The 19558-nt window shown below is 44.6% G+C and overlaps 2 protein-coding genes across 3 annotated transcripts in view; both read left to right on the forward strand.

Moving 5' to 3' along the window:
- The window catches only part of BTK (Bruton tyrosine kinase), a 32547-nt gene extending 20008 nt beyond the window's left edge, over window positions 1-12539 (forward strand). Inside the window, exons 7-19 of one of the 2 annotated variants that reach the window (XM_059679024.1) lie at window positions 75-142; window positions 1092-1279; window positions 1713-1775; window positions 2363-2417; window positions 2701-2780; window positions 2961-3088; window positions 3963-4037; window positions 4828-4999; window positions 5515-5731; window positions 6735-6799; window positions 8174-8292; window positions 8781-8938; window positions 11999-12537. In XM_059679024.1, coding sequence (XP_059535007.1) covers window positions 75-142; window positions 1092-1279; window positions 1713-1775; window positions 2363-2417; window positions 2701-2780; window positions 2961-3088; window positions 3963-4037; window positions 4828-4999; window positions 5515-5731; window positions 6735-6799; window positions 8174-8292; window positions 8781-8938; window positions 11999-12070 — 1460 coding nt within the window. In that variant the 3' untranslated portion in view covers window positions 12071-12537. Of the gene's footprint in view, window positions 1-74; window positions 143-1091; window positions 1280-1712; window positions 1776-2362; window positions 2418-2700; window positions 2781-2960; window positions 3089-3962; window positions 4038-4827; window positions 5000-5514; window positions 5732-6734; window positions 6800-8173; window positions 8293-8780; window positions 8939-11998 lie in introns of both variants that reach the window. The other variant, XM_059679025.1, reaches the window with a different exon arrangement.
- A 749-nt stretch (window positions 12540-13288) lies between these two features.
- On the forward strand, window positions 13289-16021 carry TIMM8A (translocase of inner mitochondrial membrane 8A). Its single transcript, XM_059680549.1, has 2 exons — window positions 13289-13523; window positions 14994-16021. Exons 1-2 carry the CDS (start codon window positions 13392-13394, stop codon window positions 15153-15155), a joined length of 294 nt encoding a protein of 97 aa, XP_059536532.1. The 5' UTR covers window positions 13289-13391; the 3' UTR covers window positions 15156-16021.
- The last annotated feature ends 3537 nt before the right edge of the window (window positions 16022-19558 follow it).

Here is a 19558-nt window from a genome sequence, read left to right on the forward strand (position 1 = left end):
GTCCCTGACCAAACCACTCTCCAGGCCATTTCCTAATATGCATTCTGTATCATCACTGGTATCTTATTTTGCAGGCTTAAAATCTGGGAGTTCTCACCGGAAGACAAAAAAGCCTCTTCCTCCCACACCTGAGGAGGACCAGGTATACAGGAAAATTGGGCACTGCTATTGCTCAAATAGAAACTTACAATTACCACAGAAAACACACCAGAGTCTTCGAATTTTTCTGGGACTTGGTACTGTTAATTGATATTCTTTCTAAGACAGGGAATTTGTCCTAATTAGGACTTCCCCTTCAGTGGAAAGATAGAGGGCTATTCAGAAGCCCTTGGCAACCATTTAATCCAATCACCTGTTTAAAACAAAACAGATCTTGATTTTTTAAAACAAAAGTATTTTCAAACATAAAGTTAAAAGAATTTAATAGTGAACACCCAATACCTTCATCCTATTACTAATATATTACTTCAAACTTGCTTATTTGGTTACTTTTTGAGGTCTAGAAAGCTCTTCTTCATATACAGGCATACTTTAGAGATATTGTGGGTTTGGTTCCAAATCACTGAAATAAACCGAGCCATAATCTTTTGACAGTGGAGGGTTGTCAATTTCTAAAACAAACAAACAAACAAAAACAAAACAAAACACACAATATCTGTGAAGCACAATAAAGCAGGGCAGAAATTATTATGCTCATTTACAAACAAGGAAACTGAGACTCAAAGCCACTTAGTAGATCCATGTACCTACCCTCTGTGCCAAATAGGTTTCCTGATTGTGTCTGCAAATGGTTTTTGTCCAGAAGCTTTAAAAGTACTGACATCTGGATCCCATCCCCAAAGATTTTGACGTAATTGGTCTGGGAAACTGTCTGGGTGTCAGGATTGTTAAATAAATTTTCCCTACATGATTCTGATGTGCACTCCAAGCTGAGAACTTCTGCATAAGTGCTTAAAAATGGATGCTGAATAAACTGTCTTACTATGCCTGATTTGGATTAGAATAGTGTCTCTAGTAAACCAGAGAGTTCGGAGAGAAGAGAGTATTTAATGTCTAGCCAAACCACCCTACTTTTTCTCCTAACTATGCAGATCTTGAAAAAGCCACTGCCCCCTGAGCCAACAGCAGCACCAGTTTCCACAAGTGAATTGAAAAAGGTTGTGGCCCTTTATGACTACATGCCAATGAATGCAAATGACCTACAGCTACGGAAGGGTGATGAATATTTTATCCTGGAAGAAAGCAATTTACCCTGGTGGCGAGCACGAGATAAAAATGGGTGAGTCCAAAAAAAGAAAAGAAAAATGGGTGAGTTCATGACAGCCCTTCCTGAGCCTTGTGACCACCCACTTCACACACGTGCAACATAATTTCCTTACTCAGTATTCCAATCAGAAATTGTTCTTCCCACATCAAGGTGAATAGGCTGCCCCTCCAAGTGCTTCCCAGAGTGAAGCTCTACATGTGGCCACCTCTCTGAGCCTGTAGGTTCTGGCCCAAATATTGTAGTGCACAAATAATTGATGCCACATGTGCAGAAGCCACACATTTCACTAGCCAAACCATGCATCTGTTACATGATCCTCTTTGAGGGAGGGGTATGGTTTATATACCTCCATTTGAGATTGGTCTCAGGGGTATGGGCCTATGAATCTGTTTCTTCCCCGGGGAATGGGAATGCTGGATTATCTACCACAATGTCTCCTCTACAGGCAGGAAGGCTACATCCCTAGTAACTATGTCACTGAAGCAGAAGACTCCATAGAAATGTATGAGTGAGTACGCTTAAGATTCCAGCGCGCAATCTTCCAGGAGGAATAGAATATAGTATATATGTTTTTGAAGTTTCAACAAAGCTTTGATTTTAAGATACTCATTAAAATCACTGCTAACTGGGTCAAATGATGCCACCACCCCAAGCTAGTGCCTATGTCTTACCCTCGCCACAAATACTATCTGCTTATGAGAGGTGGGGAGACCACCACACCCCCCAAAATCCAAAAGAACCACACTCTAAGACAGAGTTGACAGTCTGATAGGACACATTTGAAAGGGTGAAAATGTCAAACTTCTGCCATTATCCTTTCTCCTTAATCATAGAAATAGATTGTCCTTGAGTGCCCTGTCCCTGATCCCTTCCCTGCAACCCTCTGCCACCTGTCTTTGTCCTCTACTCTCCATTTCCATGAATTTTCAGTACCAACTAAGTTTTGGGAAAGTGATGCAGTTGTGCTTTGCGTATGATAGGCACTCAGTAAAAATAGGGGTTGAGTGGATTGACTGAATCAGTAGGATGGACACTCTAATCTTGGAATCAATTACACCATGGTCTAGGAGCCACTCAAGCACTCTCCCTTTACAGGTGGTATTCCAAACACATGACTCGGAGTCAAGCTGAAGAACTGCTAAAGCAAGAGGTAAGTGTGTGACCACAAGTGAATGGCATCCTCCTTGCACAAAACGTGAGGATCCTGAATTGAGGGCTTGCTGCTGCCCACTAGGCAAGACAGTGTCAAGACCATCATTTTTATCGGGTCCCAATTATACTCTTCATTATCAAAAGCAATGAGGTTGCAGGTGAATCATGGAACTTGGCATTGAAAGCAGGGGTTGTTCTATTTTCTCCCAGGTTTTGGATGCAGATGTGAGCACCACTTCCTCCTTAGAGTGAGCTTATTTTTGTTTGTTTGTTTGTTTCAGGGGAAGGAAGGAGGTTTCATTGTCAGAGACTCCAGCAAAGCTGGAAAATATACTGTGTCTGTATTTGCTAAATCTACAGGGTGAGTGCTACTCTTCCAAGGCCCTGGGGACAAAGGACAGGGGTGCCCACCCAACAGCTCCTTAATGGTGTGCCCCTTGTATTTCCTCTGTCCCTTAAACTCAAAACTCATCTCACTTCACTTCTTGGGTCCTGCATGACCCTTGTTCCCAAGTTGCTGACTTAGAATCTACTTCTTCAGGGACCCTCAAGGGGTGATACGCCATTATGTTGTGTGTTCCACACCTCAGAGCCAATATTACCTGGCTGAGAAGCACCTTTTCAGCACCATCCCTGAGCTCATTAACTACCATCAGCATAACTCTGCAGGTGAGTACCAGGGACACCAAAGAAGGGTGTGCCAAGCCCCAGAAGAAGCAGTTCAGAACAAGGTGATGAGGGGATGAATAAGCCTCACAGGGCAGTCAGTGCAAGTAGCTGTGAAAGTCAACCCCTGTGATGCTCGGTGGTGGTCAACTAAAGAGGTAGTCAAAGACAGGCCTTATACCCATTGGGACTGGCTTCTTATTTGGTGATTTATGCTCAGTGCTAAGGAAAAACATAGAAGAGACTGATGATTAATCAATCAGCAAGTATTCATTGAGTTACTACTGTGTACTCAGCAATTTCCTCGGTACTAGAGGAAAAATGCAGAAAATTATTAACAAAGGTCCTTGCACTCAAAGAATATAAAGTTAGAAAACATCAGAAAATGGCTTGTAAGTACAGTAAGTTCTTAATATCACCAATAGGTTCTGGGACTTTAAGCAAAATGATGTATAACAAAACCAATTTTAACATAGTCTAATTGATATAAACAAGTGTTAAGTTCCTATGGCAGCTCATCAACATTATAATGAAAACGTTATTTGAGGATCTACTGTAGTGTAGACATTCTAAAAACTGAAAAGTTGGTGAGGGAAAAAGCTTCATGGAGAAGATAGAATGTGAGTTAAGCCTGGGCTGGGAGGTGGGGATATATTTAATTGGGTAGTGCGTTTTAATTAGTATTTCTATTTTTTGTACCTAAAAACTTTTTTATGGGAGGAGTAACTTCCAGAAAATGTTGGGTTCATGAAGATCTTCTGGAATTCAAAATGTACTAGAAAGTTGAACATAGGAAGTGTGAGATTTTAAGTGAGGGTGTGTCAGGTATCTCACCCCTACACTGCACCAAGAACATGATGCCCTCTGTATGTTACAGGACTCATATCTAGGCTCAAATATCCAGTGTCTCAACAAAACAAGAATGCACCTTCTACTGCAGGCCTGGGCTACGGTAACTGTTTATTTTTCCAGGGTAGGGTGGACTAGACAGTTGCAAGGACTACCTTTGGCCGACCCAATTAGACCTTGCCTTGCCTTAACCGATGTGTCTCAGTGGTTAGAGTGTTGGCCCTAGCACCAAAGGGTCCTGGGTTTGATTCCCTGCCAAGGGCATGTACCTGGGTTGCAGGTTTGATCCCTGGCCCATACAGGGTGCATACAGGAGGCAACCAGTCAATGTGTCTCTCTCACATAGATGTTTCTCTATCCCTCTCTCCCTCTCCCCCACCCTCCCTCCCTTCCACCCTCTCTGAAAAGCAGTGGCAAAAATATCCTCTGGTGAGGATTAACAACAACAACAACGAAAAAAGACCTTGCCTCATGAGTGTTCTTGCAACACACTGTTCTGCACCAGCTGCCTCAAGGAAGGTTAAGACAGAGCTAAACAAGTTATTTAATGATTTACCCCCTCTGGTGGCTTGAAGTGGGACTGCAAAAATATAAATTCATAAAGTGATTATTTTTAAAATTGTGGTAAAAAACGCATAATCATAAACATAAAGGGTTTTGAGATGTCTAGTCTATCTTCTTCCCTTAGAGCTGACTTGCACCTAAAATTCCAAGATTGCTCCAACCAGTAATCTCTTGTCCCTGAGATTTACCTGAGCAAAGGTGGATTAGTACCCCCAAGAATTTCCCTTTTACTGCTTGCCTATTTCTATTCCCAGTAGGAATTCTTATTTATTGTAGGAATTATATGTACATGACTCCCAAAGACTCACATTAAGGCTTTGTTTTTATAGGATCATGGGAAATTGATCCAAAGGACCTGACCTTCTTGAAGGAGCTGGGGACTGGACAGTTTGGGGTAGTGAAGTATGGGAAATGGAGAGGCCAGTATGATGTGGCCATCAAGATGATCAAAGAAGGCTCCATGTCTGAGGATGAATTCATTGAAGAAGCCAAAGTCATGATGTGAGTTACAGCCCAAACTCAACTCTCAATCCAGTTGCTGGAGTCTAGGAATTACCAGGACAATCCATTGTGGTTTAAGGTGACTTTTAGTGAGAGATTTGGACCAAGGAATGAGGTCAACCTTTGATTGGTAGGAGTCCTAGCTTCTAAGGTAATCATTTATCTGCCTTAGATATTGGTTGAAATTAGTGTTGATCATGGGTGCTTACCATCTCAGTAGCATTTCAAATGGTTGTGGAATATAAAACTTTCAAGAGGAAGACTGATTCTGATTTAGCCTTAGTGTTCATTGATTCCTCGATTTGTTTCCTGTTCTATTGATGAGTCCCAAGTCCCTGCTCACTCTCACATATTAGGTACTGTTGGGATTAAGGGTGGGAAGGAGGAAAGTCAATTTGCTATTGTGGTCCCTTATCTGACACTCTAATCCCAGGCCAACCCCTTTCTACTCCAGCCCTTTTCTGACTGGTATGCAGAGCCAGAAGGGGAAGACTGGTTCATTGCCTCTCCTGTAGGAATCTTTCCCATGAGAAGCTGGTGCAGTTGTACGGTGTCTGCACCAAACAGCGCCCCATCTTTATCATCACTGAGTACATGGCCAATGGCTGCCTCCTGAACTACCTGAGGGAGATGCGCCACCACTTCCAGAATCAGCAGCTGCTGGAGATGTGCAAGGATGTCTGCGAAGCCATGGAATACCTGGAGTCAAAGCAATTCCTTCACAGAGACCTGGTGGGACCTCAGAAGGATTAGCCTGGGATCAAGGGCTGAGGGGGTGGAAGTAGCAGAGAAAGACATATCGTACATGGATGAGGAGGGTTGCTGAAGCTATCATTTCAGTTTTATCTAGAAAACACTGAAAGTTAGGTGAGCCTGTGCCCCAGTGGTCAGCCTTTCAAGGATCTCCAGCCTCAATACCATGAGTTCCGCCATGGTGGGAAATAGAGCAGTCACTTACTGCCAGCCCTGTACCATGCCAAGGAAACGGTGGGGTCCTTCAGGAGTAGAAGAGCAACCCTGCTTCCCAAAGGAGCTGCTCCTGACACAGAGTCATCATTTGCTTACATCAGAGTCACAAACTGGGGGCCTGCGGGTGCATGTTATTTAAAAAATGTTATATATAGCAAACACTTAAAAATATGCATTTCATATTTTTAAAAAAACTGAATTTCCAGCTTCTCTCGAAAGTCTAGACCATCTTGTAACACCAGGTCCACAATCTCACAGGCCATGCTGGAGCTGAAGAGCAGCTGCCTCCTTTAGACAAGCGGCATGCTCTCCACTTTCCTGCAATCTTTATCCACCCACTTCACTCTATCAGTTTGCCTGCATGGCCTCTGAGGCATGAGTTTGTGCCCCCATCAATTTCAGCCAGGTCAAGACTCAAAGGGCCCTAGTCCCACTGGCAGAAAAGTAGAAAACAAAGCACTTGCCTTCTGTTCTCCCTTAATTCTCACAGCATTTCAGTTCAAGAAGGGATGTTGTGGAATTGCCAATGTCAATGAAATCATTCTGCATGTGCTCAGTGTTTCACTTATGAAACAGGTCACTTTACATGTGGTGAAAATGCATAAATGTTTCTCAGTAGCATCAACTAACTCCTGTTAGGTGGAAAGGTGTCTCTAGTTGAAGGAGATGAGGCTGCCTTTGCTTCACTCTCCTGGTGGGAAGAAGCTTTTATGCCTTTAACCTGTATGCCAGGGATGGATTCTCACTGCTATCTGTTGTACTGCAGGCTGCTCGAAACTGTTTGGTAAATGATCAAGGAGTTGTTAAAGTATCTGACTTCGGCCTGTCCAGGTGAGGGTGCCTCTTTCATCTTTCTCTCTAAAAGTAAAAATAGCGCAGTACAGCCGAAACCGGTTTGGCTCAGTGGATAGAGCGTCGGCCTGCGGACTGAAAGGTCCCAGGTTCGATTCCGGCCAAGGGCATGTACCTGGGTTGCAGGCATATCCCCAGTAGGAGATGTGCAGGAGGCAGCTTATCGATGTTTCTAACTCTCTATCTCTCTCCCTTCCTCTCTGTAAAAAATCAATAAAATATATTTTAAAAAAATAGCGCAGTACAAATATGAGGAGACATCATAGTTTTCAATCTTTTCTCTTCTTTTTTTCTCATTCTAGTCTTTTCCAACATCTTTCTACACTTTTTCTTTCTCTGAATGATTTGTCACTTCTTTCATTCTTTTGTTTTACTGTTATATCCCTTTCTTCTATTTCCTTCCCTTTAAAAAATATCTTTATTGATTTCAGAGAGGAAGGGAGAGATAGAAACATCAATGATGAGAGAGAATCATCAATCAATGCATGCCCCATGTGCCCCCTGGGATCAAGCTCAAAACCTGGGCATATGCCCTGACAGGAATCAAACCACTGAGCCATGCTGGCCAGGCTCCCTCCTCTTTTTTTAATTAAATTTTTCCAATACCTTATCTTGATCTGTTAATCCTGTTGACTCTACTCCATCTTTTCTTTTTTTTTCTTTTCTTTTCTTTTCTTTTCTTTTCTTTTCTTTTCTTTTCTTTCCTTTTCTTTCTTTCTTTCTTTCTTTCTTTCTTTCTTTTTCCTTCCTTCCTTCCTTTCTTTTCTTTTTTTTTGTTAATCCTCATCCAAGAATATTTTTTCCATTGATTTTTTTTTTTAGAGAGAATGGAAGAGAAGGGGAGAGACAGAGAGAAAGAAACATTGATATGAGAAAGACACATCAATTGGTTGCCTCCCGCATGTGCCCTGACTGGGGGCTGGGCATTGAGCCTGCAACCGAGGTACGTGCCCTTGACTGAAATCGAACCCAGGACCCTTCTGTCCATGGGCTGACTCTCTAACCACTGAAGAAAACCAGTCAAGGCTTTCTTTTCTTAATCAGTCTAAGTCCCACTGGCAACTGCAGAATAGATGGACGGGAAGGAGAAGAAAAGATAAAGGAAAAGGATAGAGAAGAGAAAGGGAGTACTTATTACATCTTATTTCATTTCATCCTTGCTGTAACTATATTGTCAATCAGGAAAGCTAAATCAGATATGAGAACAGGAACATGTTAAAAATAACATTTGTAGAAGACACTGGATGGCCTGTGGGCATGTATGTGTGCAACTCTTGTTACTGTGCCAAGAAAACATAAGTAAATACCAAACTCTCCAAATCCTAACACTAACAAGTCCTGAATTCTTTGCAGGTATGTTCTGGATGATGAATACACAAGCTCAGTAGGCTCCAAATTTCCAGTCCGGTGGTCTCCACCAGAAGTCCTTATGTACAGCAAGTTCAGCAGCAAATCTGACATTTGGGCTTTTGGTGAGTGATTAAGATTATAAAAACAATGGGGAAACTGACATTTTGCAAGCTGTACAGAGATTATTTGTTCTTGCTTTCATTCATCTAATCCTTAGGGAGTGCTTACTATGTCTGGCACCACAGCATGTCTGGGTATAAAACCAGTAAACTAGACACAATCCCTGCCTACTTACAAAATATTGAGGGGAACAAACAATTCATTCAGTATTCTACAGCTTCTGAATACTGATTATGTACTAGGGACTGTGCCAGACCCTATTACCACGAAGACAAAAAAGATGCTGTCTCTCTCCTGAAGGACCTAATGGTCCATTGCAACCCCAATTAAGCTCCAGTGTAGTCAGTACTATAGTGGAAGTTTGGACAAAACACAAAAAGCACAGAGGGGCAAATCAACTGAATCTAATCTTTGAGGTTAATCTAGGAAGAGTAGGATCCCGGCTACCTGAAAAGACTGAAAAATGACTACTTTTTTTTTCATTTTCTAGGGGTTTTGATGTGGGAAATTTACTCTCTGGGGAAGATGCCATATGAGAGATTTACTAACAGTGAAACTGCTGAACATATTGCCCAAGGCCTACGTCTCTACAGGCCTCATCTAGCTTCAGAAAGGGTATATACCATCATGTACAGCTGCTGGCATGAGGTAAGTGTTTTACTGGGACCTCTTAAATTATTTCCCTGAATCTACTTTATCATTTAGCCAGCCAGGCACCCAGTCCCCACTCTCCCTGGCTGCATGGAGCTACATACATTCTAGGACCCCAGCCAGCACCCTAATCCTTTGATAGCCAGAGGCTTTCCCAGGCCACTCCAAATCCTCACTAGAGTATTATTTGCAGACTCCAGTACCAACTCAGCTTTAGGGAAAGGGGGTGAGGCCATGTCACCTAGTATACACAATCAGTCAAAGGCACTCAGACAAATGTATGGGCATTTTTAAAAAGTCATTAAAATTTGTGTTTATTCCCTTGGGAGTCATTGGTTCTTTCTTCTACTTTACTGCCAACCTTTTCTGGCTGTGGTCCTAAGTGAGATTTTAAAAATAATGACCCTATGACCCTAAAGGGAACTAAAACAGGTAGTGCACTTTTAAAAAAATATGGTACATTATGGGGCATGTGGTATCCTAATATATAAAAACCCAGGGTCCGTAACATCCAAAATGACTGAAGGCTCAACCTACCAGAAGTCAGTCCTGCAGTTAGTGCTGGGTTACCATGGCGACTCAGCACTGACTGACGCTGCTGCAGGTGCTGCAACCCAGCACTGACTGCCGAGGGCTGCAGATCAGGCCTGAAGAGAGGCCTGGAGAGAGAAGCAGGGTCTGATCCGTAGCCTCTGTGGCAGCTGTTGATCAGCCCTTGCCTCTCTCTTTCTCTCAGGGCCTGGCCAGCAGCCACGCCTCTCTGTCTCTTGGGCCTCCACTGGGGCTGCTGATCAGCCCCTTTGATAGACCTGGAGACACTGACTGGCATAGAAACTGAACAGTCAGAACCAAATCTGGGTGAACTGTGAGGAGCCAATGGCTGCCTAGGGAGGTGGAGCTTTTGACACTGACTGGCATAGAAACTAGGTTACCCTCACTCTGTTAGTTAACAGTTTCAGAACCTAATCTGGGTAAACTGTGAAGGCAGAACCTAAGGTGGGCGCTGAGGAGGGGTTTTAAGGGGAACAGCTGTTTGGTGTAAGGTGTAAGAAAGTGGTTCAATATTTTAATGACCAGCAGTATAGTGCATATGACTGGCTATCAGTCCAGATATAGGGGGTATGTATTTTTGTCTGCCAAGAGCATCTCCTGCTGAAAAAGGCTCCCCCGCATTTAAGCAACCCTATCTTATATAATCTATCTATACTACTAAAAGGGTAATATGCTAATTAGACCGGGTCAACTGGCCATCTTCTGGACATCAGACTTCCTTCTGGACAAAGCCATGGTGGTGAGGGCCAAGGCAGAGGCCATTAGTGCTGATCAGGCCAGCAGGGGAGGGCAGTTGGGGGAAAGATCAGGCCGGCAGGCAGAGGTAGTTAGGGGCGGTCAGGCAGGCAGGCAGAGATGTTAGGGGCGATAAGGCAGGCAGCAGAGGGATTAGGGGCAATCAGGCAGGCAGGCAGAGGAAGTTCGGGGCGGTCAGGCAGGCAGGCAGATGAGCAGTTAGGAGCCAGTGGTCCCAGATGTCCCCCAAGGGTTCCCCGGTTGGTAAGGGTGTGGGAACCCCCTTCCCTGCACAAATTTTGTGCACAGGGCCACTAGTTTTGAAAATAAAGGGCCTGTCCCATTATTACTAAAATGCTTTGCTGCTCTCACCTTTGGTTCTTCCAGAGGTGCCTTCTCCACTTTTCAGTAGATCCTTGGCAACCTTAATTTGGCAACCTAAACCTCTTAGTTCTGCCCTACTAGAAACAGAGAAGAATAGACAGTGTCCAACAAGCACATATGTGAATCTAGAGCAGTGATGGCGAACCTATGACATGCATGTCAGAGGTGACATGCGAACTCATTTTTTTTGGTTGATTTTTCTTTGTTAAATGGCATTTAAATATATAAAATAAATATCAAAAATATAAGTCTTTGTTTTACTGTGGTTGCAAATATCAAAAAATTCCTATATGTGACACGGCACCAGAGTTAAGTTAGGGTTTTTCAAAATGCTGACACGCCGAGCTCAAAGGGTTCGCCATCACTGATCTAAAGCCCTCTTGGTGGGGTGAAAATTGGAGATCTGGATAAGAGCATGGCAAGTTTTCCTTCAACAAATGACTTGGATCACAAAGAAAGTATGGAGAACCGCTTGAAGACATTTCCCTTCTATCTCCTGTGCCATGCAGGATTAAAGGTGACTGGCTATGCTCCCTCCCAACTAGGTTACCCTCACTCTGTTAGTTAACAGTTTCAGAGAGGCACTTTCCCTACAGCCTGTTTAAAGTGGTAGTCTCCAAACTGGATGCACATCAGAATCCTTGGAGAACTCTTAAAAGTACAGATGACTGGGCCTTATCTGCAGAAATTCTGATGAGGTATATCTGGAGTGGAACCCAGAAATATCTTTTTAAACTTCCCAGGAAATTCTGATACTCAGCTAGGTTTGAGAACCACTGACTCATAGGAACAAGAAATTGATGGCACTTTGGTTTTGATGAATTGAGACCTTTGTGGTATGACTATGCCCGGAATCACTAAATACCTCAGGGGCTTGTGGACCATGACAATAGTCTAGACAAGACAGTAAGTCTCAGGTGCTCAGGATCCCTGCCCAGTGATGCAGTCCATGGTTTCAAAATGTTAAAATTCCTTGTTACTTTTGACTACGAGATAATAGAAACAGTGTTTGAAACCCAACTAAAAATTACCAAAGGTTATAGGATTTTAGTTCTATCAACCACTTAAATTTGATAACCATTTTTTCAGTTGAGGATGCAAAATAATAATGCATTGGTGTATAATTATGTAATGAATTTGCCCTGTTTTAATCAGTATGTTAGTTTGGTTTGCAAATTGACCTCATCACATTAATAACCCAACGGATAGTGCACGAGTATTTTATAGAGTGCTACTATTTCTTTTCCTTTATCTTTTCTGTCTCGACAGGGTATATTTCTGGGCAGATAGTATATACTTAATAAACATTTGCTGCACACTCATTGCATTTCCCTTGAATTCTGGATTTTAACTCATTATAATACTTTACTTTTTCTTTGGTTTTAGAAAGCAGATGAACGTCCCACTTTCAAAGTTCTTCTGAGCAACATTCTAGATGTCATGGATGAAGAATCCTGAGCTCACCAATAAGCTTCCTAGTTCTACTCTCCTCCACAAACTCCAATTTCACTTTCTCGAGGCAAACCAAAGCTGCAGGCCCTGGAGCCTTTGTGCTCTGGCTGAATACACAAAGGCCCCTCTCTACATCTAGGGCTGCCTCTCTTCTTTGATTCCCTGGGATAATACCTTCTGAGCAAAGGCCAAGGAATTATGGTGCCTGGTACTGTCCCCCAGAGAAGAAATTTCCCAAGAGTATTAAGACAGACTGAATCTGGGATGGAAACAGTTTTTGGGGAGGGAAGGGTGTAAATAGCCTCACGAGGGGTCCAACAGCTCTTTTGGGTATGCATTAGAGCTTGCTGGGAGGGAGGCCGAATTTGGCAAAAATGTAACTGTGTCATAAAAATGGGAGGGGTGTTTTCATAAAATAAAATTACTGGAAAGCATGAAGGTTTTTTGCTCTCTCGATTAGTCATGCAGCCTCCCTGAAACACCCTAACTCTCAGTGTTCCAGAAAACTATTGTGCAGCATTTGGTTTGGCATATTCCTACCTTGAGAATTCGACAGGATCCTAGGCATTTAACCCCTCTGGCTGTTGGAAAATTCTGCCTCTGAATCAAACTAACAAGCTAAAAATTACAGTGCCTTGCACACAGTAGGCATGTAATGTTATCGGGATAACGCTTACAATTGGAGCCGAATTCTCTTGGATCCTTTTTTCCCTGTCAGGAGGGGGCAACCATCAAATTAGAGCCGCGGGCCCAGATGGCTAAGAGATGGGCCGAGCAATCCCTGCCGGGCACTAACAAGGTAGTTGGGAAAGCCGGGGCCAATTTGGAAGCAGGCGGGGTTGTAGGGGCTGAAACAGGCCAGGTAGTCTGAAGTAATTTCCTTTTTTACTTTATTTTTATTTTTTCGGAACAATGTCTGCACAGCGTCTTGGCGCTGGGATGCAAGACCTGGGACCTCAGTCAGCAGGCAGGGCCGAAGAAGGGCGCAAAGGCGGCCGGGAGCAGCGCCGGGAGCGGGAGGGGCGTGGTCGCGCGCGCGGGAGGAGCGCCTAGAGAGGGCGGAGGGCAGGGGACGGGGGTGGGTTCGCAGCGCGCGCGAGGGGGAGGAGCTGGGCCCGGAGGAGCCAATTAGAGTGGGGCGCTGGGGTTGCCGGGAGGAACGCCCCGCAGGGGGCGGGGCCCGCGAGGAGAGCTCGCGCGAGCTCAGTGCGCTCACGGGAGAGGCGGTCCCCAAGGCAGCGGGTTGTGGTTCCGGTTCCGTCGCGGAGACACGTGAAGGTCGGCGAGTTGGTGCGGAGTTCGTTTCGGCGCGCGTGGCCGGGCTGGGATGGATTCCTCTTCGAATTCCTCCGCGGCGGGTTTGGGCTCAGTGGACCCGCAGCTGCAGCATTTCATCGAGGTGGAGACTCAGAAGCAGCGCTTCCAGCAGCTGGTGCACCAGATGACGGAACTTTGTTGGGTGAGGAGCCTGGGGCTGGGACCTGGCCACCTTACTTACTTTCCCCTTGTCCTTGCCCCGTGGGACTCGCCGCGATGTCCGGAATTCGGGGAGGGGGAGCACCCGACAGCACCCCTTGGTTTCCTTATATTCCACGGGCCGAGCCGGATGGGAGAAAAAGTGACTCCGCTTTTTAGGGGACTGTCACTCCGGACCTAGGCTTTGTTGGTGCGAAGAACCGGGGATCATAGAAGACTTATGCCGCCGTTCCAACCAGCACTTTAGGCCAGCAAGACTGATGACAGCCCCTCCATACTGGGGTCTTATTTTTGGAACCTCGAGTCCTGTTCCAGGGTTTACCTTGATTACCCAGTTTCTCTAACCTTCCTCTGTGGGAAATGAATGACTCTAGCCCACTACCTATAAAAGTGGTGTAATCTCTCCACACTTACTTGGCCCTTTTCTTGCATTGTTGTGTAATACCAAGCCGTTTTGGGTCTGAAGGTTGAGGAATTGAATATGTCCTGTGAGGGGACTTTGGCAAAAGGGTGAAGGCATTTGCGCCTTGGGATCAAACTGTTCTCTGGCTGCCAACAACAGCATAACTGCCCAGCCATGATATACAAAATCCATAGACTTCAGAGGCCAAGGGTAATTTTTCGGAAGCAGAGGTTTTGAGGCTTGTGTACAGAGCATAGAATAATGACCAAATTCATTTGAACTGCTTAACTTGAACTATATACACTCAACGGTTTCCTAGTCCTTTTCCCATAAACTTGCAGTATTGTTGGACTCTGACCCTTGACAAATGCTTACCTAACTCCTGTCTGCCTTGGAGCAGTGCTTTGATTCTTTTAAAAAAATGTGATTCATTGTATTTGGTCCAGTGTTGGGTATGATTAAGTACTCCTCCAAGACTCTGTAAGTTTTAGGAAAATTCATGCAATTTACTATTCATATTGGACTCAAGAACCTCTGGCTTAAGTAGACAAGGTTACAGAATCTCAGGTCATAGACCTTTTTTTTCCCTTTGGTAGGTTTTTTTATGGTGTCTTGCTGCAATGATTTATCCTTTTACCCTTTTATTCTGCAGTAAATTTAAAGGCATTTAATACAGTTGGCATTGTGGAGTTATAACCAAATTCAGTGAAGGATTAATTAACTTATATTTTACCATTTTTCTAGTTTTTTAATAATCTCAGCTCTACAATTTTATGGTACTATGATGTTAGGCAAAATATCTCTGTGCCACAGTTCCCCTCTTTATAATGCGAGGATTAATAATAGTACCTATTCTGTAGGGTTATAAGAATTTGATGTAAGACTGTAGAAAATTTCTCACCACAAAGTAAGCTGCTGCCAAGTGTGAACTATTATTAACACATCAGATACTGTTTTAGGTGAGGTGTTTCCTTTAAACAACAAGAAGTTAGTCCCCTTTCCTTTTTTCCCAAGTTCCCTTTGTGATTCTTATCTTGTCCTCCTGACCAGGAGAAGTGCATGGACAAGCCTGGGCCAAAGTTGGACAGTCGGGCTGAGGCCTGTTTTGTGAACTGCGTTGAACGCTTCATTGATACAAGCCAATTCATCTTGAATCGACTGGAACAGACCCAGAAATCCAAGCCAGTCTTCTCAGAAAGCCTTTCTGACTGATTTCAGCATTACCTTTTTGGAAAAAGGAAGGTAGTTCAAGAGTGGTTGAAGAAAAGGCTGCAGGGGGATTGGCTCCCACCTTTGGCACTCTGGAAGTACCTGGTCATCTGAGAATGAACAAAGACCAATATTTTTGTGTGCTTGGGGCTTGAGGGTTATATGTGTATTTGGTTGTGCTTTTTTAATGTTAATCTTGTGAAAATAGTTGGCAGATGAATGGAAAACCTTCTTAGATGCATATCACTGTATGTGGGACTATGTTTTTCTGAACGTCCCATTAACTGCTTTGTATAATTTGGATAGTGGAACTGCTTTTTATAATTTGATAGTGGGACCACATGGATAAAATCTGTCATTTGTGGATTCATTTCAGATGCGTAGGGACATTGATACACATCTTGGTGTCTGAGAAAGGGTGGCAATGGGGGAAGAGTTATTTGGTACTTAACTAGTGTTTTGACCATCAGTGCTGGGAAAAAATCTATAGAATATTCATATAATATAATTCAGCTTTCTAAATTATCTCCCTTCCTTATACTGTGATTTACTTAAGTATCTATATAAAGTATGGTCTCGAGGTAGGTAGTACAGGCAGCCTGAGTATCTAGAGGCCTTTAGTTATAAAGGAATCTAGCCAGTGAACGTAATTCTCATTACTAAAGTGCCATGAGGAAGAATTTAACTGATCCTGTATATCAGGGTCAAAGAAATTCAAAGATGGGCCTAAATAAGTTGTAAAGATTTAGGCCTGTCAAAAACTAACAGCAGTTTCATGTAGAGGTGCATGTCTAATGTCAATCAATCAGTATAGATTCTATTTACTGCAATTTTTTGGTCATTGAAATAAAAGCTTCTACAAGATTCAACTGTGTGATTGAGAAGGCTTTCTATTCAGGTTTTCGCCTGCACCCTGGAGAGATTGGGTATGTACTGGTTCCAAGACTGGTTTCAGTCTGGGTACCTGCTCTGTGTAAGTTATAGCACAGTAGCCCAGGGATCCCTGACCTTTTTGTGGAAAAAAAAAAAAGAGAGAGAACCTTGAGGAGAAATGGGGAGGGAAAGAATTCAGTGCTGGCAGTCACCCTGAGTGTAGTAGAAGAGGTTATATTGATTGGATTCCCCTCTTACTTCAAATCCTAGTAGATTGGAGTCTAGTTGGAACTACTTGTTTGGTGCCTCTAGTGCAAATCCATGATAGTTGGGGAAATAATATATTTCTAGAAGCCTCAAGTCCTTTTAGCTTTCCTGCTTATAGGCATAACAAGGAATTTGAAAATTTTCTGATTAAAACAATTCAACAAACATCGAAGTGCTTACTTTGTGCCCGGAATTCAGCAGTGCACAAAAGCAAAGTCCCTGTCCATGTGGAACTTATGTTCTAGTGAGGGGAGATAGGCAATAAACACATAAATATATTAATTATTGAGTGCTATTGGAGAAAAAGCAGAGTAAACGGTGTTGGGGAATGTCCATGGGGTGTTGATATTTGAGATAAGATGGTTAGAGAAAGCCTCATTGGGACAATGGCATTTCAGCAGAGACTTGCATGAATTAAGTGTCCAAGCCATATAGGCTTCTAGGAGAAAAACATTTTAGGTAGAAGTGATGCAAGTCCAAAAGCCCCAGAGTGGGAGCTGCATGCGGTGAAGCTAAGGTAGAACAGTGGTCAGTATGGCTGGGGTGAAGTAAGGAGAATGGTAAGAAAATCTGAGATATTCTTGAAATGGATTGGGGCTGGGAGGTGGGGCAGGGATGTGCAGTGATCATGTAGGGTATTGTAGGCTCTTGCAAGGACTTGGATTTTACCCAGCAAGATGGGGAGCCATTTGGGGATTTTAAGCAAAAAAGTGATGTGATTTAACTTAAGATTTAGGAGGGTCTGGCTGTTGTGTGGAGAACATGTACATGGGAAAGAAATAGCAGCAGCAAAGTAGTAAGAATAATGCCATTTTGAGGTCCAGAAAATATCAGGTTTTTAGGGTAGTTACCTTCCATACACTTTGTGTCAATATGCTCCTACAAAATTTAGTGTGTTCATGTAAAACCTCAGGTCATAAAGAAAAGGTCCTTTTGTTATTTCCTTCTTATTCTTCCTTATTCTTTTTACTAGAGGCCCGGTACATGAAATTCGTGCACAGGGGCGGGGAGAGGTGTCCTTCAGCCCAGCCTGCACCCTTTCCAATCTAGGACCCCTTGGGGGATGTCCAACTGCTGGTTTAGGCCCAATCCCACAGTCAGACATCTCTCTCACAATCCGGGACTGCTGGCTCTCAACCGCTAGCCTGCCTGCCTGCCTGATTACCCCTAATCGCTTCTGCTTGCCGGTCTGATCACCCCCTAACCACTCCCCTGCCAGCCTGGTTGCCCCCAACTGCCCTCCCCTGCCGGCCTGGTCACCCCTAACTGCCCTCCCCATTCAGGCCTGGTCCCCCCCAACTGCCCTCCTCTGCTGGCCTGGTCGCCCACAACTGCCCCCCGCCGCCGGCCATCTTGTGACAGCCATCTTTTGACCACATGGGGGCAGCCATCTTGTGTGAGGGTGAGATGGTCAATTTGCATATTACCTTTTTATTATATAGGATTATATTATTAGAGGCCCCATGCATGAATTCATGCACAGGTGGGGTCCAGTTGGGCCCAGTCCCATTCAGGGTGGATTGGGGCCAGGCCTGTCAGGAGGAGGAGACAGTAGGAAGTTGGCCAGCCTGCTTGTCCCAATCAGGGCCTGATCAGGCCTGGGCCAGCATGGGGGAGGGGCTGTGGGTGGTAGGCCTGCTGGCCCCACCCCCAAATGGGGGAATCAATCGGGGGTCAGTGGCTGGGAGAAGGGCCATGGGAGGTTGGCCAGCCAGCCCCATCCCTGATTGGGGGGGGGGGGCAATTGGGAGTGGAGCTGGGTGGGGAGAGGGGCTGTGGGTGGTGGGTCAGCAGTCCCAAATGGAGTGGGGGGGCCGATCGGGGGCCAGCTGCTTGGGGGAGGGACCATGGGTGGTGGGGGCAAGGGGGAGAAAAAAGGGGGGACATCTGTATTACTATCAATAATGAAAATGATGCTTAAAAAAAGAATTTTGATATGTATCAGCAATATGATAATAATTGGTCTGCTTTATTGAGAGTATACTATTTCCCATACTAATTATTTTACGTAGGCCATCTTTTTAAAAATTATGATTCTATGAGAGAGGAACTATTATTATCATGCCCATGTTATAGATTGAGAAGCCAAGGCTCAGAGAAAGAAACTTATTCAAGGTTACACAGCTAATAAATTGTAGGGCTGGAATTTGAACCCAGGCAGTTTGATTCTAGAGCTCATGGTCAGAACTACTATACCAAATTGCCTCCTGATGTTTAAAGCAGCGGTTCTCAACCTGTGGGTCGCGAACAATGAAAATACATCCTGCATATCAGATATTTACATTATGATTCATAACAGTAGCAAAATTAGTTATGAAGTAGCAACGAAAATAATTTTATGGTTGGAGGTCACCACAACATGAGGAACTGTATTAAAGGGTCATGGCATTAGAAAGATTGAGAACCACTGATAGACTAGAGGCCCGGTGCACGGGATTTGTGCACTGGTGGGGGCATGGCCTGCGGGATCTGCCTGCTGTGGGAGCGCTGCTCATCCCGGTCAGCCAAGCAGCTGTGGACCAGCCCTCTGAGTGGCTGCTCCCTGGTCCGGCATCTTCTGTGGAGCTGGAGCACTCGCCTCTCCAGGGGACCCAGTCGGGGTTGGGCCCAGGGACAATAGCACTGAGAGGCAGCGGAGTAGGCCTCAGTTCCACAGCGGTCAGGGACCCACTTCCCAGCCTTCAGGGTCAGCTCTGTGAGCCCTGAGGCAGCACTGCATGGCCTGCAGGCATCCAGAGGAGGCAGCAGGGAGCGAGGAGGAGGAGCCTGGGGTGAGGAGGCAACCATCACAGCCCAGGTTCCTGCCAGTCAGCCCGGGGTTCGCAGAGGGAGCAGCTGCTCCTCCTGGTCAGCGGACCGGTGCTCCCACTGTGGTAGCACACTGACCACCATGGGGCAGCTCCTGTGTTGAGCGTCTGCCCCCTGGTGGTCAGTGCTTGTCATAGCAACTGGCTGGTCGTTCTGGTTGTTCCACTCAGCAGGGGTCCTCAAACTTTTTAAACTGGGGGCCAGTTCACTGTCCCTCAGACCATTGGAGGGCTGGACTATAGTTTTATAAGTACCGCGCGCTAACCGATTGCGCCACTGGAGCTCCTGGACTATAGTTTTAAAAAAAACTATGAACAAATTCCTATGCACAGTGCACATCTTATTTTGAAGTAAAAAAAACAAAACGGGAACAAATACAATATTTGTATTTGCATGTGGCCCCCGGGCCGTAGTTTGAGGACCCCTGTTCCACTGTTTAGTCACTGGGTTTTTATTAT

This window comes from Myotis daubentonii, chromosome X (assembly GCF_963259705.1).
Source record: "Myotis daubentonii chromosome X, mMyoDau2.1, whole genome shotgun sequence".
Classification (NCBI taxonomy): Eukaryota; Metazoa; Chordata; class Mammalia; order Chiroptera; family Vespertilionidae; genus Myotis; species Myotis daubentonii.